General features: G+C 40.9%; 1 protein-coding gene across 1 annotated transcript; it reads left to right on the top strand.

Annotated features, from left to right (window-relative positions):
* The first annotated feature begins 6061 nt into the window (after window positions 1-6061).
* LOC133136560 (myosin-7-like) lies at window positions 6062-21149 on the top strand. The gene is made up of 37 exons (XM_061254174.1): window positions 6062-6256; window positions 6401-6544; window positions 6635-6791; window positions 6963-6990; window positions 9058-9163; window positions 9257-9349; window positions 9439-9502; window positions 9602-9700; window positions 9791-9894; window positions 9980-10118; window positions 10249-10367; window positions 10959-11108; window positions 11326-11496; window positions 11659-11968; window positions 12256-12326; window positions 12503-12708; window positions 12954-13077; window positions 13498-13634; window positions 13811-14066; window positions 14192-14434; window positions 14515-14691; window positions 14875-15020; window positions 15099-15189; window positions 15284-15673; window positions 15777-15903; window positions 15984-16102; window positions 16188-16384; window positions 16728-16911; window positions 17000-17165; window positions 17257-17381; window positions 17503-17811; window positions 17950-18153; window positions 18238-18534; window positions 19403-19507; window positions 19617-19712; window positions 19853-19987; window positions 20991-21149. Exons 1-37 carry the CDS (start codon window positions 6062-6064, stop codon window positions 21009-21011), a joined length of 5805 nt encoding a protein of 1934 aa, XP_061110158.1. The 3' UTR covers window positions 21012-21149.
* The last annotated feature ends 1647 nt before the right edge of the window (window positions 21150-22796 follow it).

The raw sequence follows: 22796 nt of genomic DNA, 5'->3' as shown, positions 1-22796 counted from the left end.
TGTGTGTGTGTGTGTGTGTGTGTGTGAGTGTGTGTGTGTGTGAGAGAGAGCATATGTAGACTTCACCATTCATTCTGCTGCTAGCCAATTATTTGGCCTATGTATATTACTTTTAAAAGATATATTTCTCAGTCTCATAAAAATGGCATCCTTGACTATCATTGGCACAACTTTGGCCCTTGTGTTGACAAGCGCCAATAACAGACCCCAAAGGCAACCAAAAGCCTAGAATCAGGACTTGATACTGAAAGCTTTCTTATAGTTTAACAAAGGAAGTGATTGAATACACCTGACTAATCAGAGATAGCTGAGAAGGCAACTGTCCAATTACTTTTGTCCCCCTAAAAAGGGGAGCTATGTATAAAAAGGAAATTTCAACAAAGATGGATGTATTTACCCTCAAATTAATGGTGACTGCATTTTAACCGTATATTCCTTGTTTTATTTCAAATCCAATGTGTTGGAGTACAGAGCTAAAAGAACAGAAATTGTACCACTGTTCGAATACTAACAGACTGCACTGTGTATGTGTGTAGTGTGTAGCGAGGGTAGGGGTGGTTGGGCTATATTTTAATAAATCAGGCATAAAATTAGAATAAAATAGACTTGTACCTTATAGTATTTGATCCATAAAAGAAAGTTTTGTGCATGTATTCCAAATCTGTTTGGATGTTAGGTCCCTTATTGGTCTCCTTTACACAGTATGAGGTGTCAGTATTATCTCAACAGGGGCGTTAGCCACAGGGCGGTATTTCTCACTTACATTCGCCACCATGACACCAGGCCTCATGAGAAAGTGGTGGGAGCCTGGCTAAATGGAAGCCATCTTAGCACTCGTCATGGGCACACAGCTTGTGTCTTATCTGATGACCCTGCTGTTGTGTCTTTATTTGGAACTCATTCTTGCTCACTCTTGTCAAGCCCACTTTGACCGTGATGTATGGTGGAATGGCCACTTCACTTCTGGAATACAAGAACATAACTAATCACATAAATAACCACATCGTCACTTAACCACATAGCTAACAAATATTGTGTAATTGGTAAAAACGTCATAGATTTTTCCCTTCCAACCCATTATATCATGTATAGCAACATTAAAATAATATCCAAAAAGTGGAATAATTCTACAATATTTTCAAAACATAATCATATTTCACAGAACAGAAATAACACTGTTTCATTAAAACCAGGATTGACTAATAAGACACTAAAATTATATAAGGCTACTTCCTATACAGTACCTTTTTAGACCATAACCATTAATCATCACTTTTAAAAAGCAGTCTAAGATGATAACTTCAAAATACTAAAAAGCGCAACACATTAAGAAACACATTATAATAGTCAACAATTGCCAACAGTAACTTCAATGTAAAACAACTATTTTGGTTCGATCTTCAGATTGGTACAAGGCTTGGTTGAAAGTTGATGGAATGGAGAAGTTAATGTCAGACAATGCAATTATTTAATGTAATTTTCATGAAGCACAACAGCAGTGACTCTCAAAGTACTTCACAAGCTGTTCTTCTCAATCAGTGAGAGGCACTCAGCAGGAATTTCACAGGGTTATCTTTGTCCTCAAAGAAACAATGCCCTGTCACCATGATGGGGCTGAGAGTAAAGGTTTCTCTGGCTGCTAAGTGATAATGGAGAGCGAGCCAGCAGTGACCTTGGCCTTACCTTGGTCCAGAGCTGAAACAGCTGCAGTCCTCCACAGTATGTCACCTGTGATAGACCTTTGACTGTGCCGCCTGCTTAATCCCACTGTCTGTTTACTCTTTATTTAGACCATTGGACATCTTTGATGTTTGCGCCCCTGTGAAGTCCGGGTAAGGATATCAAAATGCTACACATTACACATCTAGCACATTAACTCCTTCTGAGCCTCCTGAGAAACTAATCCATGTGCTGTTTCTCTACATTATCGATATGACTTTACTGGAACCAATGACCACACTGCCACACTTCATTCAGCACTACATCAATGGCCTGTTCAATCAGTCATTCATTCCCATTATTCTGTTTGTTCTATCACATAAAGAAAGCGTTGCTCAGACATAAAGAGAACATGCTTTTATCAGTGTAAGTGTATTTAACACACGTCTTTCTTCTTCAATCTGATTGAAGTAAGCGATATTGCATGTGGAAGGCCAAAGTACCTGGTAGGTGATGCACAGTTGGCTTAAGCGTCCCTCAGGGAGGGAAGGTTCCAGTGGATTGTTTCTGTCTCACAGTGACTCTTCTAGTCAGTCTGGAACTGAAGCTCTGCCTTCACCAGCTGTGCAATTTGCACAGACATCTTGTGCAATGGCTCTGTAGCTCAGCTACTGTAAAGATGTGAAAAATGTAAGCAGCTGACTACTTGCATAACCACACAGCTGCACTGCCACCCAATCACATCATCACACAACCAGAATAACCAAACAGCCACATAACCACATGACTACACAATACATAGTCACACATCCACACCGTCACATTAGCTACACATCCACATCACCCACACCATCACATAACCACACATCCACACCGTCACATTAACTACACATCCACATGACCCACACCATCACATAACCACATATCCACATTAACCACACCATCACATTACCACACCATCACATCACTACGCATCCACATGACCCACACCATCACATTACCACACCATCACATCAATACACATCCACATCACCCACACCATCACATTAGCTACACCATCACATTAACTACACATCCACATGGCCCACACCATCACATTACCACACCATCACATTAACTACACATCCACATCACCCACACCATCACATTAACTACACCATCACATAACCACAGTCACATTACCCACACCTTCACATAACCACATCATCACATAACAACACAGCCACATCACCCACACCATCACATTAACTACACCATCACATTAACCACACCATCACATTAACCACACATCCACATTAACCACACAGCCACATTAACCACACTATCACATTAACTACACAGTCACATAACCACACTGTTACATTACCCACACTGTCACATTAACCACACCGTCACATAACCACACCGTCACATGGTGACGTCACACAACCACACCGTCACATTACCACACCATCACACAACCACACTGTCACATAACCACACTGTCACACAACCACACTGTCAAATAACCACACAGTCACATTACCCACACCGTCACATAACCACACTGTCACATTACCCACACCGTCACATAACCACAGTCACATTACCCACACCTTCACATAACCACACCATCACATTATCACACTGTCACACAACCACACCATCACATAACCACACCGTCACACAACCACACCGTCACATTACCACACCATCACACAACCACACTGTCACATAACCACACCGTCACATTAACCGCACTGTCACACAACCACACTGTCAAATAACCACACCGTCACACAACCACACCGTCACATAACCACACCGTCACATAACCACACAGTCACATTAACCACACAAAAATGTTTTTTAATCATTTGATATATACAATGACATTTATTGTTAAAAAAAAATCTGCTGATACAGACAGGTATCAAATTAATTAAATTATTTATATTTTCCTTTCACTGGCCTGTTCGCTGGCCTGTTCAATCAGTCATTCATTCCCATTATTCTGTTTGTTCTATCACATAAAGAAAGCGTTGCTCAGACATAAAGAGAACATGCTTTTATCAGTGTAAGTGTATTTAACACACGTCTTTCTTCTTCAATCTGATTGAAGTAAGCGATATTGCATGTGGAAGGCCAAAGTACCTGGTAGGTGATGCACAGTTGGCTTAAGCGTCCCTCAGGGAGGGAAGGTTCCAGTGGATTGTTTCTGTCTCACAGTGACTCTTCTAGTCAGTCTGGAACTGAAGCTCTGCCTTCACCAGCTGTGCAATTTGCACAGACATCTTGTGCAATGGCTCTGTAGCTCAGCTACTGTAAAGATGTGAAAAATGTAAGCAGCTGACTACTTGCATAACCACACAGCTGCACTGCCACCCAATCACATCATCACACAACCAGAATAACCAAACAGCCACATAACCACATGACTACACAATACATAGTCACACATCCACACCGTCACATTAACTACACATCCACATCACCCACACCATCACATAACCACACATCCACACCGTCACATTAACTACACATCCACATGACCCACACCATCACATAACCACACATCCACATTAACCACACCATCACATTACCACACCATCACATCACTACGCATCCACATGACCCACACCATCACATTACCACACCATCACATCAATACACATCCACATCACCCACACCATCACATTAGCTACACCATCACATTAACTACACATCCACATGACCCACACCATCACATTACCACACCATCACATTAACTACACATCCACATGACCCACACCATCACATTAACTACACCATCACATAACGACAGTCACATTACCCACACCTTCACATAACCACACCATCACATAACAACACAGCCACATCACCCACACCATCACATTAACTACACCATCACATTAACCACACCATCATATTAACCACACATCCACATTAACCACACAGCCACATTAACCACACTATCACATTAACTACACAGTCACATAACCACACTGTCACATTACCCACACTGTCACATTAACCACACCGTCACATAACCACACCGTCACATGGTGACGTCACACAACCACACCGTCACATTACCACACCATCACACAACCACACTGTCACATAACCACACTGTCACACAACCACACTGTCAAATAACCACACAGTCACATTACCCACACCGTCACATAACCACACTGTCACATTACCCACACCGTCACATAACCACAGTCACATTACCCACACCTTCACATAACCACACCATCACATTATCACACCGTCACACAACCACACCATCACATAACCACACCGTCACACAACCACACCGTCACATTACCACACCATCACACAACCACACTGTCACATAACCACACCGTCACATTAACCGCACTGTCACACAACCACACTGTCAAATAACCACACCGTCACACAACCACACCATCACATAACCACACCGTCACATAACCACACCGTCACATAACCACACAGTCACATTGACCACACAAAAATGTTTTTTAATCATTTGATATATACAATGACATTTATTGTTAAAAAAAATCTGCTGATACAGACAGGTATCAAATGAATAAAATTATTTATATTTTCCTTTCGCTTCACAGTTCAGAGTGACATTGCCATGCTTATGAAGGACGCAACTCTGAAGTATCCACAGCACTAAGTCCATATAAGAGTACCTAATATGGGCTAGAAAGACCTCACTGATAAGACTCTGCTACACTGTACCTCCCATGCCCATTCTCATAGGCCTCTCATATATATTCCAGACAACTGGAAAAAAGCCTGACCCTCCCGCCCCCCACGTCTGCACACCAATTGAACAGAGACAATAACATTCCGGCTTCCCGAGATGCCACTTCCAAATTTGGAGAGTGACTTCCTTTAAAAAGAGTGGAGAGAGTTGGACCTGGACAGGCCATTGCATTATCTGAGGGTAAGCTGCACCAGGAGGCCCTTTCCTTCACCTGTGCCTCATACTTCAGTTACGGTGGAACTGAGGAATAGTTGGTAAGCACAGATTCTGTTATGTCTGTTATAACATTTAGCCTGTCTAAAAGAAGGCAGTTATTGTGCACAGGTGTTGGCCCCTAGGCTCGCTGAGCTGAAAGGGCATCTATTTTCCTTTGCTGCCATCTGCTGCAAAGGCAAAGAAGCATTACTGTGCAGAAAGCTGTGGAAATACCAGTCATTGTTTTCTCTCTCATTTTCTCATAAATTTCTCTTTTTTTTTTTGTCACTACAAGCCCAGCTCGCTGCTGATCTTCTATTCAAGGATTCATTAAGAGGTAAGCGAATGTAATATACATAACAAAAGGTTTAAAATGGAGCTAAAATATATAAATCGAACATAAATGCACTAATAATTGCGCTGAGAAATGAAAAATGTCTTCTTGGTTGGTTAGAAATGGGGGATCTGTCAGACTTTGGGGCTGCGGCCCCATACCTGCGCAAGTCAGACCGGGAACGTCTGGAGGCACAGACTCGCCCCTTCGACATGAAGAAGGAATGCTTTGTGCCTGACCCGGTGGAGGAGTTTGTTAAGGCCTCCATCATTAGCCGCGAAGGTGACAAAGTCACCGCTGAAACTCAGAATGGCAAAGTAAGGGCAACTGTCTTGAGGGGCATTGAAATTTGAATAGGACTGGAAAATGTAATACTCACAATAAAACTTGAATTAATTGCTGTGATATTTTTTGGGAGGTATTAAATTGAGTTATGCTGATCTCAATACTACTTTTCTTAGACCGTTACAGTGAAGGAGGTGGACGTCCATCCTCAAAACCCGCCCAAATTTGACAAGATTGAGGACATGGCGATGTTTACCTTCCTGCATGAGCCTGCTGTGCTGTTTAACCTCAAAGAGCGTTATGCAGCCTGGATGATCTATGTGAGTATCGATCTACAGCACTCCCATTCACTTACACTGGAGTAGGCTAAAATGCTACCTGATGACATGACCTATGACTCTTTCTTTCAGACCTACTCAGGGCTGTTCTGTGTCACTGTCAACCCCTATAAGTGGTTGCCAGTGTACAATCAAGAGGTGGTCATCGCTTACAGAGGAAAGAAAAGGAGTGAGGCTCCTCCTCACATCTTCTCCATCTCTGACAATGCCTATCAGTACATGCTGACAGGTAAAAACTTTGTGTGTAAAAACAAATAATGGGCGCGAGGGCGAAGCTTTATGCGACTTTTGACAACCAAGCCTCCTTTTTTTTACCGCATCGGCATAGTCATATGATGTTGAAAAATGGTCTGACATTGCCTAGAAGTGCACTGTGATAATAATGCTTTTTCACTTTCAGATAGAGAAAACCAGTCAATTCTCATCACGTAAGTCCATCCATCCTGTTTGGAGGTTTCCATTTGAATCTCTGTTATTTCCCTTTTTTGCTATAAACTAGGAGGCGGTAACCTTGGTCCTGAAGAGGTGCTGGGTGTGCTGGTTTTTGTTTTCACCTTCAATTCACATCAAAAAAACCGTGACCGTGGGTGGGGCCTGTAGCATAGTGGTTAAGGTAAATGACTGGGACTCACAAGGTTGGTGGTTCGAATCCCGGTGTAGGCACAATAAGATCCGCACAGCCGTTGGGCCCTTGAGCAAGGCCCTTAACCCTGCATTGCTCCAGGGGAGGATTGTCTCCTGCTTAGTCTAATCAACTGTACGTCACTCTGGATAAGAGCGTCTGCCAAATGCCATTAATGTTAATGTAATGTAAAACTTAACTGTGCAATCAAATGATCTGACTGGTCAATTAAGTAATGAGAAACAACAAAAGCCAGCACACCTTGCAGCTCTCCAGGGCCAGGGTTGTCTACAGCTGAACAAGAAGGAAATTTAGACAATGAGAATGAGAAAATCAATACCACTGCATTTACTATATAGTAAAAGGTGGGAACTGTTATTTAAAGCAATTTGATGAGCAGATGCAACTTTATTTAATTTAATTCTGCTCTATGTGATTTACTGTACATAATGACAGTACCTTTATAAAACTGGTTAACAGTGCGTCAAATTCTGACTTCAGGGTTTTTGGTGCTATTCAGCTGGTGATTCCTGACAACAAGGAGGAAGAGTTAGAAACTTTGAAGGCTGGTTTGAGGATGAGGGCAGATTGATGGTGAACAGCATTATGCATCTTGGTATTAGCTGAGGCTACATAACATTTTGGATGACCCAGACTGGATTGTAAAGCAGCTGATATGGTCTAACATGCTCACAGGGTGCCACAATAAATCCTGCAAAGATTGAGAGCTGGCTAAGCATATCTATGGCTGCATATAAGTATACTAAAAATTAATGAAAATGTTTGAGATTAAGCGGCTAACATTGCTCTTGCATGTACAGAAGTTTATTAATTGTGCTGTCTAAACTTGACCTTGTCTGTCAAAGGCATGTCAGTTTTTGATAGGGTTGTGCAATATTTCGTTTTAAACAGTATATGGTATAAGTTTATGCTCAAGTGGTGTTGAAGCCACTACATAGACTATGTGCATATAGTAGGCATATTATAACCTGCAAGTATTAATTACAATGGTTTTTTATATATCTTTTTGTATTTGTTTGAAAATCAATGACAGTGCATGCATGCCTGACCTGGGCTTTTGAGTTTGCAGCCCAGCAGTTCTATTAGGTTGTTTAATCTGTATATTCTATCTGTAAAATACTAGCATCATGATTGTGGATATATTGATAGTGCAGTCTGTTAACACTTATTAATACTGCCTCCATTATATGGATAATCATACAGATCCTTAGTCACATTGCTGAGTAGAACTCTTAGTGACAATGTTGCACAAACTAGGAAAAAAATATATTGCCCCCTACTGGCACACTTATTCCTCACCACTCCTATAATATGCCCCACATAGGACAACACAAAGTATTCTTTTTGTTTTGGTGATCACTGAAATCACTAACATTGTGGTTGCAATGCAGTTTGAAATGCAGTTATTTTGCATAATACTGCCATTGCAATGAGCAATTCCATTATCAATGGATAATTGCATTGTCACATGTTTTCGTCAGTAGCTCTGGCTTCAACTCTTATCTTCGTCAGGAAATTGGATGATTAACAGTATCTCTTCATCCTTTTGGAATCATCTTATACCTCAGAAATATTGCATACATACAGTATATGCAGGTTTCAGATCAGAATGCATGTCCTTGCCTCATTAAGTCACAGAACCATTATATCTACTTGGACTGTGATTATATCTAGTTTTCTACACTGCTTTGAACTGCATTTGGGCTTAATGCATTTTGTTGCTTTTGAATGATCAGAATATGCTACAGATTGGCGAAGCTTGGTCCTGTTTGTGTAACACTTCAAACATTTCAAAAAGCAATTCTAAAGAAAATATATAACAGACTTTTTATATATTTACTTGTGTCCCCAGTGGAGAATCCGGTGCTGGGAAGACTGTGAACACTAAGAGAGTCATCCAGTACTTTGCCAGCATTGCTGCTGGAGGAATAAAGAGAGATGCTGCTTCTGAAAAAAAGGTGTGCCCGTCCTGATCCCATTCTTAAATTCTCGATTGAAAAGATTTAAAAAATGAAAAGATTGTACAAGCTAAAAACACTGCTCATTCTTAGGGTACCCTGGAGGATCAAATCATCCAGGCCAACCCAGCTCTGGAAGCCTTTGGTAATGCCAAGACCATCAGAAATGACAACTCTTCCAGATTTGTGAGTCTCTGCTGCCACAACAGACTAAACATGAACAACAAAACATAAAAAGGATGTGAGTCTTATTATATTTTTAAATTGTTTATCAGGGAAAGTTCATTCGAATCCATTTTGCGGCCAGTGGGAAACTAGCTTCTGCTGATATTGAGACATGTAAGTAAATGCACAAATATAATATATCCACTCAATCTTTGAAAAATTAGTGTAAGATTTTAAGACATGGAAGATAATCATTGTGACTGTTTTGTACAGACCTTCTTGAGAAGTCTCGTGTGACTTTCCAGCTGAGGGCTGAGAGAGACTATCACATCTTTTACCAGATCTTGTCCCAAAAGAAACCAGAGCTGCTGGGTGAGCACTGATATCTGTATTGTACTGAATATACCCTACAATTGTACTACAAGGAAGAAATAAATGTCAACTATGTTTACTTTTCATTAGAAATGATGCTCATCACCAACAACCCCTATGACTACGCCTTCATCTCCCAAGGAGAGACGACCGTAGCTTCCATCGATGATGCAGAAGAGTTGATAGCCACTGATGTGAGTGAATAATAACAGTTAACACTGACAGAAAATAAAGATGTAACCGACTCCAACAGACTGGCCTTTTGTTTCTCTCCTGTAGGATGCCTTTGATGTGTTGGGCTTCACCCAGGAGGAGAAGAACGGCATTTACAAAATGGTTGGGGCCATCATGCATTATGGAAACATGAAGTTCAAACAGAAGCAGCGTGAGGAGCAGGCAGAGGCAGATGGCACTGAGGGTGAGTCTCATGGCTCCTGATCAATAATGAAAGCACAGTAAACTGGTCAAACTAATCTGGAATATGCCTGATTCCCTGAATACATGGTCTGAGTCACTCTTTTGACATGAACTTTGTCTTACTCTCAAAGATGCTGACAAGTCTGCTTATCTGATGGGCCTAAATTCTGCTGACCTCATCAAGGGTCTCTGTCATCCAAGGGTCAAAGTAGGAAATGAGTGGGTCACCAAAGGACAAAATGTCCAGCAGGTGAGATATGAACCATAGCTCTAAATTGGGATGTTATAAAAGAGGCCAATATCAATTTTTTTAACTGTTTCAGTACTGTGAAAGTATATAAAGAAAAAAAACATTCAACATTTAGCATTAAATGTCTATTATATTTTCTATTCAATACAAAATGTTCAAGTGGAATAAAGGCACAATTTTGAATGTACAGTCCTTTATAACCTGCAAGAGGGACTGTGCAAACCTTTGCGTGCCTGTTACAAGGACAACTACCTAATTCGATAAGAAATCCTCCCTTTTTTAATATCTTTCTATCTCAAGGCCTGTAGGAGGAACTTCCCGGCCTGTGAGATTTTGTATTTCGCTCACACTTATTCAGTCACTCATATAAAAATAGAAGCAATGCCAATCAGGGCAGAGCACAATTTTATATATATCTAAAAGGAAATATAATGAGAATATTATGTGAATAATGAGAATAATGCATATGGACAACAACACTTTAACCTTTCACATCCCAATTATGAATGACAATTTGACTAAAAACTAAAAGTTTGCTTAGGTAACACAAGGCCTATTAATTCATTTATTTGTATTTCTCTGTCTACACAGGTGAACTATGCCATTGGTGCTCTGTCAAAGTCAGTGTATGAGAAGATGTTCCTCTGGATGGTGGTGAGAATCAACCAGTCTCTGGACACCAAGCAGCCTCGGCAGTATTTCATTGGTGTCCTGGACATTGCTGGTTTTGAGATCTTTGAGGTGAGCTTCCTGGGTTTGTTAAAAGCTACATTTTTTTAACTAAATCTGAGGAGTGGTTCTTAACCCTTGTGTAGTCTTAACATTCTGTATACTCCCATTGTCCTAAGGGTAAAAAATGACCGGCTTCCCTAAACCCCAAAAATAAAGCAGCTTAATTGCATTTTAATGAATAGAACTTCATTAAAGATTGTTTAGGGGGTTTTCTCTTTTATTGCAGTTCAACACCTTTGAGCAGCTGTGCATCAACTTCACCAATGAGAAACTGCAACAGTTTTTCAACCACCACATGTTCGTACTGGAGCAGGAGGAGTACAAGAAAGAGGGAATTGAGTGGGAGTTCATTGACTTTGGCATGGACTTACAGGCTTGCATTGACCTGATTGAGAAGGTAGGAACAAGTAAATGTCTAGCAAGTATTTGATTTACTTTGCAAAAGTCACATTGTCCATTGTTCCATGTATCATTTTCTTTTCACATCTTAAAATATTTAAATTCACATGTAACATCATATATTTCATATAATATGCCTTCCATACATTATTCCCTGTAGCCCATGGGCATCATGTCTATCCTTGAAGAGGAGTGCATGTTCCCTAAGGCCAGTGATATAACCTTCAAAGCCAAGCTCTATGACAACCACCTGGGAAAGTCTGCCAACTTCCAGAAACCCAGGATTGTCAAGGGGAAGCCAGAGGCTCACTTTTCCCTGGTTCATTATGCTGGTACTGTAGACTACAACATCATAAACTGGCTGGTCAAGAACAAAGATCCTCTGAATGAGACTGTTGTGGGGCTGTACCAGAAGTCTACTCTCAAGATGCTGGCAAACTTGTTCGCAAACTATGCTAGTGCTGATTCAGGTAACACTTGCCAGATTGAAATATACATTCACTCACTGAGCACTTTATTTGGAACATTTTTACTTTATTACACCTACTTATTCTTGTGATTATCGAATCAGCCAATTGTGTGGCAACAGTGCAAAGCATACAATCATGCCGATGTTCACATGAACCATCAGAATGGGGAAATGGTTAAGAGAGACCAAGAGAGAATACTGATCTCACTAAGTAGATATGCAACAGGATACTACATGCTGATTTTCCATAGGCATGTATGATTAACACTTTTTAACTTAATAATTCAGCACAAGAAAAGGGAGGAAAAGGTGGAAAGAAGAAGGGCTCCTCTTTCCAAACAGTCTCTGCTCTCCACAGAGTGAGTCTAACCATTTCTGATGTATCATTTTATTATACACTATCAAAGTCAGTGAACAGAAAATTACTATTTTGCACTACATTTCATATTTCCACATTTAAAGAAAGAGCCCCCAACAGTGTCACACCAATAATGCTTGATGTATCTTTTTCTATTTTCTATTCTCTTTTGTACAGGAGAATCTGAATAAGCTGATGACCAACTTGAGATCCACTCACCCTCATTTTGTGCGCTGCATCATCCCCAATGAGACTAAGACTCCTGGGGCCATGGATAACCCTCTGGTCATGCACCAGCTGCGCTGTAACGGTGTGCTGGAAGGCATCAGGATCTGCAGAAAGGGCTTCCCCAACAGGATCCTGTATGGAGACTTCAAACAAAGGTATGAAAGCATTTTTAGTTTAGTTTTAGTTTAGTTGTTAAATGTTACCTAATTTATGAAATAACAAAAACATTATCTGTAACTTTCTCTTGACTGTTAGGAGTCCAAAATGACATATTGTACCTTTAAGCTTTACCCAATTATTACTTCTCTTGTGATACGTCTACCCCAAAAAAAATAGAATACATTTTAGGTGTAGAAGTCATACTTCATCTAGTAGCTTCAGAATTCATTGTCATTTACAGATACCGCATTTTAAATCCTGCGGCAATCCCAGAGGGGCAGTTCATAGACAGCAAAAAAGGTGCTGAAAAACTGCTGGGGTCATTGGACATTGACCACACTCAGTATAGATTTGGACACACCAAGGTAAGACAAGCATTCTAAAGTATTCCTCCCTGAAATTTGTGTAGAAAAGAAAAAGACCAATGAACTGAAATGTGACCTCGAACCCATGCCTTCAGCAAGCCTTTGCCACAACTGCAAATTAAGTGCCCACCTTTGACTAACAGCTCAGAGATGGACTGAGTAAAATCAGTGGCTGAGAGTGAGGGACACACTTCAGAGGAGAAAATTTAGCAGGCACTGTTTGTACGGAGAAGCTGTCTGTTTGCTTGTCCGTGCTCTCCTGTATTTATGGTGAACACTATAGGACTGAGACAGACTCAACAATTTAATTGGGAATTCCAAATTCGAAAAATCCCAGGAATTATATGATAAATACATAAATATATGCTTTGAAAATGACTGAATATTGATGTGTTTTCATACTTTTTCCATAACTCTAAGGTGTTCTTCAAAGCTGGTCTACTTGGTCAGCTGGAGGAGATGAGAGATGACCGTTTGTCTCTCATTATCACTGGAATCCAGGCCAAGTCCCGTGGTCTTCTTGCAAGAATTGAGTACCAAAAGATGGTTGAACAAAGGTCTGCACATTCTGTCTTATTAGGCATTTATATTGCGTTTTGTGTGATTTGTGTAATAGGCTTTTCATTTAGAACAAAGATAATGTAACAGTTGTAATGTATGATTAACATAAAATTGACTCATTTCCTAAGGAATCCCATAAGACCTTCTAAATTGCTTTTATAATGAATTGCAGGGATGCCTTGCTTGTGATCCAATGGAACCTGCGTGCTTTCATGAGTGTGAAGAATTGGCCTTGGATGAAGCTCTTCTTTAAGATCAAGCCTTTGCTGAAGTCTGCTGAAGCTGAGAAGGAGATGGCCAATATGAAAGAAGAGTTTCTGAAGCTGAAAGAAGCCTATGCCAAGTCTGAAGCAAGGAGAAAAGAGCTTGAAGAGAAGATGGTCTCCCTTCTCCAAGAGAAGAATGACCTTCAGCTTCAAGTCCAGGCTGTAAGTTCATAGTTAAATGTCTCTTAAAACATCTATTGACTGTAATTGATCTACAACCACAGTATTGATGAAAAAAAAAGATGATATAACATTCAGCTTGGGTTATTTTCCAAATATCATCACAGGAACAAGATAATCTTTGTGATGCTGAGGAAAGATGTGACCAGCTTATCAAGACCAAGATCCAGATGGAGGCCAAGGCCAAAGAGCTGACCGAGAGACTGGATGATGAGGAGGAGATGAACGCAGAACTGACTGCTAAGAAGAGGAAGCTGGAAGATGAGTGCTCTGAGCTCAAGAAAGACATTGATGATCTGGAGCTCACTCTGGCTAAAGTGGAGAAGGAGAAGCATGCCACTGAGAACAAGGTCAGTGCTCACTTTGCGTCCCATTCTTTAACACTCACTAGATCTGGATGATGGTCTGCTGACTCTCTCTGTGTTTACAGGTGAAAAACCTGACTGAGGAAATGGCAGCTCTGGATGAAATAATCGCCAAGTTGACCAAGGAGAAGAAGGCTCTACAGGAGGCTCACCAGCAAACCCTGGATGACCTGCAGAGTGAGGAAGACAAAGTCAACACTCTGACAAAGGCCAAAGTCAAGCTGGAGCAACAAGTGGATGATGTAAGCAACCGAGATACAAGTATTGGATTACTTAGAAGAGAGAATGCCTAAAAAACTTACTTTCCAAGTACAATTAACATGTATGGTGACATAAGCTACAGTATGGAATACATGCATAATCATTTGGATAAATCCTAACTGTAATGCAGTTGTAATAAGTCTCATGATTTATTCCATTCCCAGCTTGAAGGATCTCTGGAACAGGAGAAGAAGATCAGAATGGATCTTGAGAGAGCCAAGAGGAAGCTGGAAGGAGACCTGAAGCTGACCCAGGAGAATGTCATGGACCTGGAGAATGACAGGCAGCAGATGGAAGAGAGGCTGAAGAAGTAAATTAACTCCCCTAATTTAAGATTTACAATTGAAATAACATGTTTTTTAAATGTTAACACACCTTTTAATCACAGGAAGGATTTTGAGATCAGCCAGCTTAATAGTAAGGTTGAAGATGAACAGACAGTGAGCATCCAGCTCCAGAAGAAACTTAAGGAGCTGCAGGTAATATTGCGACAAGTTTAACCATATACTCCTACGGAAGCAAGTCATTCTACTTATCTACTTATTGGAACCTTTCAATTTCTCAATATGCCAGGCCCGTATAGAGGAGCTTGAGGAAGAACTGGAGGCTGAGAGAGCTGCCCGTGCCAAGGTGGAGAAACAGAGGGCAGACTTGTCCAGAGAGCTGGAGGAGATCAGTGAGAGACTGGAGGAGGCAGGTGGGGCCACCTCTGCCCAGATTGAAATGAACAAGAAGAGGGAGGCCGAGTTACAAAAATTACGCAGAGACCTCGAAGAGGCCACCCTGCAGCACGAGGCCACCGCAGCTACACTGAGGAAGAAGCAAGCTGATAGTGTGGCTGACCTTGGGGAGCAGATCGACAACCTGCAGCGAGTAAAGCAGAAGTTGGAGAAGGAGAAGAGTGAGCTCAGACTTGAGCTGGATGATGTGGTCTCCAATATGGAGCAGATCATCAAGACCAAGGTAAATATTATCTTCATGATTTATTGATACGGTATATCTATAACATATTTTGGATTCTATGCACCTGAGCATATTTTAATCTAAAAAATATATATATTTCAAGGGAAACTTTGAGAAAATGTGCAGAACACTTGAAGATCAGTTGAATGAATATAGGGCCAAATTTGAGGAAAGCCAGCGCAGCATAAATGACTTCAACATGCACAAAGCAAAGCTGCAGACTGAGAACGGTACGTAATGTCTAATATCTAGTTTACAAAAACAATGCGGTCAATTTAAATACTCATAACTCCTATTTTATCTACCAAAGGGGAGCTTTCCAGACAAATGGAAGAGAGGGAGTCTCTCATATCTCAGCTAACCAGAGGCAAGCAATCCAACACCCAGCAGCTTGAGGACCTCAGGCGACAACTAGAGGAAGAAGTCAAGGTAATGTATTGACAGTGGAACACAATTTGTTCAAGGCTGTTTGTCCATAATCATTTATGCTGCATTCTCCATTTCTTTCTCTCAGGCAAAAAATGCACTGGCCCATGCGGTGCAGTCTGCTCGCCACGACTCTGACCTGCTGAGGGAGCAGTATGAGGAAGAGCAGGAAGCAAAGGCTGAGCTGCAGCGCAGTCTCTCAAAGGCCAACTCTGAGGTGGCTCAGTGGAGAACCAAGTATGAGACTGATGCCATCCAGAGAACTGAGGAACTGGAGGACGCAAAGTAAGAAAAGTGTAGTAAAGTATTGTAATGCATATAGTGTAAAGTAAATATGGTTTATAGTACAGTGTATATATAGTATATTTGTATTTTGAACCTTTCAACCAGGTTGTATTACCAACTATATTAGGGACTACAACTCTTCTAACGGATAAGCTTTTTGTTTGTTTTATGTTTCCACTAAAATGTAAGACGAACAAAAAGTTTGTCTGTTAGCAGACAATGCACCTATAAAAAGGGTGAACTACAATGTCATTGTGGTATACTGGTCTGCTAGTACACCAATCACCTCAGCCATGTTATGCTGAATCCTCTCGTTGTCACTTTGCCTGTAACTTAATACCAGGAAGAAACTGGTTCAGAGACTGCAGGAAGCAGAAGAGGCTGTGGAAGCTGTCAATGCTAAATGTTCCTCCCTAGAGAAGACCAAACATAGGCTACAAAATGAGATTGAAGATCTCATGGTGGATATGGAGAGATCCAATGCAGCTGCTGCAGCTCTGGATAAGAAGCAAAGGAACTTTGATAAGGTAATGAGAAATCCTGACATAATATGGTAGAGTAATATGTAGAATTATGAAGAACTAGAGGTAAATAACTCACTTCTAACTGCACCAGGTCCTGGCAGAGTGGAAGCAGAAATATGAAGAGTCTCAGAGTGAGTTGGAAGGCTCCCAAAAGGAGGCCAGATCTCTGAGCACTGAGCTCTTCAAGCTGAAGAACTCCTATGAGGAGTCCTTGGATCTCCTGGAAACATTGAAGCGTGAAAACAAAAATCTGCAAGGTTAGAGATCAGGCTGTAATTGCAATTTTTGCATACATATCTACAATTATTTAGAAAAAATGACTGCTGTATATACATTCTTACATCTCAGAGGAAATCTCTGATCTCACGGAGCAACTTGGTGAGGGAGGAAAGAGTGTCCATGAGTTGGAGAAAATACGAAAACAACTAGAGCAGGAGAAAAGTGAGATCCAATCTGCTCTTGAAGAGGCAGAGGTAAGAACCTAGTTTCTCAGATGAAGTAAATTGGTTTAAAAATGTGGCTCAATGCTACTGGTGGTGAAGCTGGTGGTAAAGAAAGTGATTATGATAAATTAAGCCTGTTGTTTTTTGACAGGCATCACTTGAGCATGAAGAAAGCAAGATCCTGAGAGCCCAACTGGAGTTTAACCAGGTGAAAGCAGATATTGAACGCAAGCTCACAGAAAAGGATGAAGAGATGGAGCAGGCCAAGAGGAACCAGCAAAGAGTGGTGGATACTCTGCAAAGCTCTCTGGAGGCAGAGACCCGCAGTAGGAATGAGGCTCTCAGGATTAAGAAGAAAATGGAGGGAGACCTCAATGAGATGGAGATCCAACTCAGTCAGGCCAACAGACAGGCCTCTGAGGCTCAGAAGCAGCTCAAAGCCCTCCATGCACACCTGAAGGTAAATCTGATCTTTCTGCATTTCAATGCAACTAATTAATTAGGAGGTGAAGGATTCATATGAACAGTAGAAGGAATTGAAACCTGAACAGTAAAATAATTATAATATTCTTCCTGTCTTCATTCCCATGTCATTTAGGATGCTCAACTGCAGCTGGACGACTCCCTTCATGCCAATGATGATCTGAAAGAAAACAATGCCATTATAGAGAGACGCAACAATCTCATGCAGGCAGAGCTGGAAGAGCTGAGGGCCTTGTTGGAGCAGACAGAAAGAGGCCGGAAACTGGCTGAACAAGAGCTGCTGGATGTCAGTGAGAGGGTGCAGCTGCTGCACTCGCAGGTAAGGTAGATTATCTTTAGGGTGCTTTCATTAACTGTGCAAGTGTGTGCATCTCCTCCATCTGTAACCTTTTTGTTACAATAGAACACCAGCCTGCTCAACCAGAAAAAGAAGCTGGAAGGTGACACGGCCCAGCTTCAGACAGAGGTGGAAGAGGCTGTACAGGAGTGCAGGAACGCAGAAGAAAAAGCAAAGAAGGCCATCACTGATGCTGCCATGATGGCAGAGGAGCTAAAGAAGGAGCAGGACACAAGTAGTCACCTGGAGCGCATGAAGAAGAACATGGAACAGACTATCAAGGACCTCCAGCACCGCCTGGATGAAGCTGAGCAAATCGCCATGAAAGGAGGCAAGAAGCAAGTGCAGAAACTGGAAACCAGGGTGAGTGTCTACTGTACAACTGTACTATATAAGACAGTCTCAGTGTCTAATGCACAATGTCTGTACAATGTCAGCCAAGGTCAGTTATGCTGCTCCACGTGAGCCATCCAAATGCAGCCTCGGAATCAAATCCCTCATTGTGCAACTGCAACGCACTTAACTGTCCCAATATTAACATTTTATTGCATCAAAAGCATAACCTTGGCCAATGTACCCAAGAGATTGGATTTACTTTAGATACATCAAAATACAATTGTCAAAGGGACAATGATTAGCAGATACTCATTATTATTCTTCTCTTCCTATGGTCAGAATATAACTATCTTGTTTACCGTGATGACAAAGCACTATTTAACCAGAGCACAAGTATTTTATAGGACACCAAGAGGGTATATTTTATGAGGATATTCAGAGGGTATGGCCAAGACAATCTACCAGCATTAGCTGGTTGACCAGCTCATACCCAGCTCAGCTTATGAGCTCAATTTTCAAGCTGGTCAAACTGGCATAGCTAGATTTTACAGCAGGGATGGCAGACCGTTGATTAACTTTGTCTTATTCTTCTGAAAACGAGGCAAGAAATAAGCAATTCAGTTTATATCTGTAACATCTTATTTAAAAGTTTGATCCAAGGTACTGCACTGCAAGCCTCTCCTTAAGAAATTAATAGAATGTGTTCGGAGTAGGAAATTAATGGAATGTTTACATGACAGGTCGGGACCACTCATAAATTATGTTCTTACCTAAGAAAAAAAGTTATCTTAAATTACTCAAACAAGTGATTTAAGAACAAATTTGTTTAGAGTGGTTCTTGCATGATTCCCATTGTGGCTAAATATGCACCTAATTCATTAAATCACATCTTCAGGTAAAGGAGCTTGAAAATGAGGTTGAGGCCGAGCAGAAGAAGGGCAGTGATGCTGTGAAGGGCATACGCAAGTATGAGAGACGCATCAAAGAGCTCACCTACCAGGTATCCTACCCGTTTAATGCTGTAGACATAGCATTTGGTTTAATTGCGATCAAACATAGCATAACATAACATTTTATTAAACTTGTGATCATCTCACCTAAATTCCCAGACTGAAGAGGACCGTAAGAATTTGGCCCGTCTGCAGGATCTGGTGGATAAGCTGCAGTTAAAGGTCAAGTCCTACAAGAGATCTGCAGAGGAGGCTGTGAGTATCAACCTGTGGTCTTATCATGGGAGTAGTTTTGTACACACAAACTGCAGCCTATATTATCAGCTATAGAACAAAGCTGTGTTTCTAACAGTAGGTCAGGCTTTAATGATTTGTTGTGTGTTTGTGTGATACAGGAGGAACAGTCCAACTCTAATCTGACCAAGTTCCGCAAGCTGCAGCATGAGCTGGATGAGGCAGAGGAGAGGGCCGACATTGCAGAGTCCCAGGTCAACAAGCTGCGCGCCAAGACCCGTGATGTGGGGTCAAAGGTCAGTGAACTACTGCATTAGGAAGATTTTTTTTTTTCTCCCTGTGCCATGCATAATCCCATCACATATTGTTAAACAAATGCATTAAGTAGCATATACCGAGCACTTTATTAGGAACATTTTTCTTTATTACACCTACTTATTCATGTGATTATCTAATAAGCCAATTGTGTGGCAGCAGTGCAATGCATACAATCATGTAGATACGGATCAGGAGCTTCAGTTAATGTTCACATCAACCGTCAGAATGGGGAAAAATGTGATCTAAGTGACTTTGACCATGATTGTTGGTGGCAGAGAGGGTGGTTTGAGTATTGCATAAATTGCTGATCTGCTGGGATTTTTACACACACTAGTCTCTAGAGTTTGCAAAGAATGGTGCAAAAAACAAAAAGATTCAGTGAGCAGCAGTTCTGCAGACAGAAACGCCTTAAACGTTAATGAGAACTCAGAGGAGAATGGCCAGACAGGTCACCTTACACATCCTAATGAGCAATATTGTGTTAGGAACATGATCAGTTCTGCGATGACTGTAGGCTTTCAGAAATAGCCCAAATGGAAAATGATCAATTTTGTGATGTACATAGAGGAATTCCAACCCTTTAAAACAGTTCTAATTGAATGCTGAAAATAATGGATTGGTTTATTCATGAGGTGAACAATTTGATTACTTTTGAAAAAGCGTTGCTTGATATTCTTACTGTTGATAGATTTATTATTTTTGCATTTGGTGTGTGATGGAAGTGTGAATCAGGAAGATGACAGTGATTTTGATTAAATTTATTGATTTCCATAAAAGATTATTGCTGCTTTAAAGGAGTATTTTTTTCACAGCAGTTGGCCAGTGGTGGTGAATTAAAAATCTCCACTGGACAAATACTTAACACTGTGTGTCACCAGAAATAACAAGTATACACAATGTAAAGTACTCACACACTCTTACGATGTCAGTTGCTCCTTCAGTTGCTTCTGTTTATTTTGTTTGTCATTTCTTGCATCACAGAAAGGCCTCGATGAAGAGTGAAGCTGTCAGACGAACCTGCTTTCTCTTTCCTCTTCTACAGGAATGTAGAATAAAATTAAATGGCAACTAAAATCTTCCATGCTGTTTATCCTATTTTTTCAGCATGGTATTTGTCTCTGTACATACATATCAGCACCCCTTGGATACATTCATATTTGGCATTAATGGGTTACCCTTCCATCTTCTGATGCATTCAGATTTTTAAAACTAACATGGTTAACAAAGATGTGCTCCTTTTTCAATATCGTTCAATAACTACAGCAGTGACATAATGTTGGCACTGCCCCCCAGGATGCTGGCATGCTTTGGCTGAGACTGTGCAGAAAAACAGGTGGCATGCTGTGATAGAAAGTGAATGAAACCGTGCACAACAAGATCTGTGGACGTTTGTGAATAACCATGTCATTAAAGTATATTTGGAAAGAGACACTGATGTTGAGTTTTTGAAATGTACATTTTTGGCACATTGAGCACCACAAACGTTGACCCCGTTGAGGTCTTTTGAATCAGGGTGAGCTGCAGTGGAAGCTCTCTATGAAACCTGTGGAAAATCACAGTGGAAACTGTCAGAAACTTGTCAAATCTCAGTGAAAACTTTTGGGTAGATAGATAGCCCTCACGGTAAGTGGAAATATACCGTAAATCCTCAAATTGTGGCCGGGGCCTTTTATTTACTTAGGCTGCACAAAGCCTTTATTTGGGGCAGGCTTATATTCAAGGCAGGCCTTTATTTCTTATTAGGCTTCTGTTGTAGAATTTTATTCTTAGAAATAAAGTAAAAGACTACACTTAAAGTGGGCCAACACTGTTCAACACTTCCTGTAAACGTTCAGAAATCAATTAGTGTAGGCTAATCAGGAACACCGTTTGGTAAGTCATAGTGTCAGTCTTAACAGACTTAGTTTATTGCAAATATTCTCAAACACAATAAATCACATGCAAGTCCAGAATCCATAAAATAACAACTTGCCAGACACGCCTTCATGAACAATAACAAATTAGCGTAGATAACAGCAAGTTAAGGATCTTTTTTTCCTAAAGTGCATTTCGTTTGGAGCAGCATACCGGTAGGCTATCAAAAGATTTTCGCTTTGGTTTGGGATTTAATTTACTTTTGGACCGTTTGATTCTATTGCTAAATGTTGGGACGGATGGGCACTGAAATCTGGGGGGTATTTGATGGTTCACTGTTAAGTTTTATGTAGTTGGAAGAGTGTCGGGATTTCCACCCGTCTGTTTATTGCGAGCCAAGGCAGCCGCTTTCATTCATTCATTGAACGTGCGCTGTGCTGTAAATACATGGGAACCTACTTGCGTACCCAAGTAGCCTAAATTGAGTTAATTTTTATTTACTTTTTATTAAATTCGTAGGCTGGAATGCCTCGCGGCAACAATTGTGTTTAAATGTATACTGCTTCAGCCTTTGGCAAGCTACTCAGAAGGGGGCGGCAAGCGACTGGTAACTTGAGAGCAACGTGTTGGAGACCCATGGTGTAGGACAACGACTTTTCATTGGCAACAGTATTAAACCAACCAACAATATGAAATATTAAGAAGAGCTCTTTTATTTCATTGAGTTAAATCGAAACAATGTCTTCTAGTGCTCATGGACTGATAGCCCTACTGGTAGGCAATATTACTCCGGCTTGTATTTGGGGGCCGGCCTTTATTTGTCCGAATCGACCATGCCCCCGGCTATTATCCGAGGCCCGGCTTCAAATAGAATCCCGGACACTATTTGAGGATTTACTGTAGCTTCATTCTCTATTTTATTTTTGAGTTAAT

The sequence above is a fragment of the Conger conger genome, chromosome 9 (genome assembly GCF_963514075.1).
Source record: "Conger conger chromosome 9, fConCon1.1, whole genome shotgun sequence".
In the NCBI taxonomy this organism is placed as follows: Eukaryota; Metazoa; Chordata; class Actinopteri; order Anguilliformes; family Congridae; genus Conger; species Conger conger.
The sequence above is the reverse complement of the archived record's forward strand: the minus strand, read 5'-3'. Positions and strand labels throughout refer to the sequence as shown.

What these genes read in the sequence shown, in the direction of transcription:
- LOC133136560 (XM_061254174.1), top strand. Translation starts at nt 6,062, where the DNA reads ATGGGGGATCTGTCAGACTTTGGGGCTGCGGCCCCATACCTGCGCAAG. An exon ending in AGCATGCCACTGAGAACAAG is followed by an intron (nt 14,435 to 14,514) that starts GTCAGTGCTCAC and finishes CTGTGTTTACAG; the next exon opens with GTGAAAAACCTGACTGAGGA. An exon ending in GAGGAACTGGAGGACGCAAA is followed by an intron (nt 16,385 to 16,727) that starts GTAAGAAAAGTG and finishes ACTTAATACCAG; the next exon opens with GAAGAAACTGGTTCAGAGAC.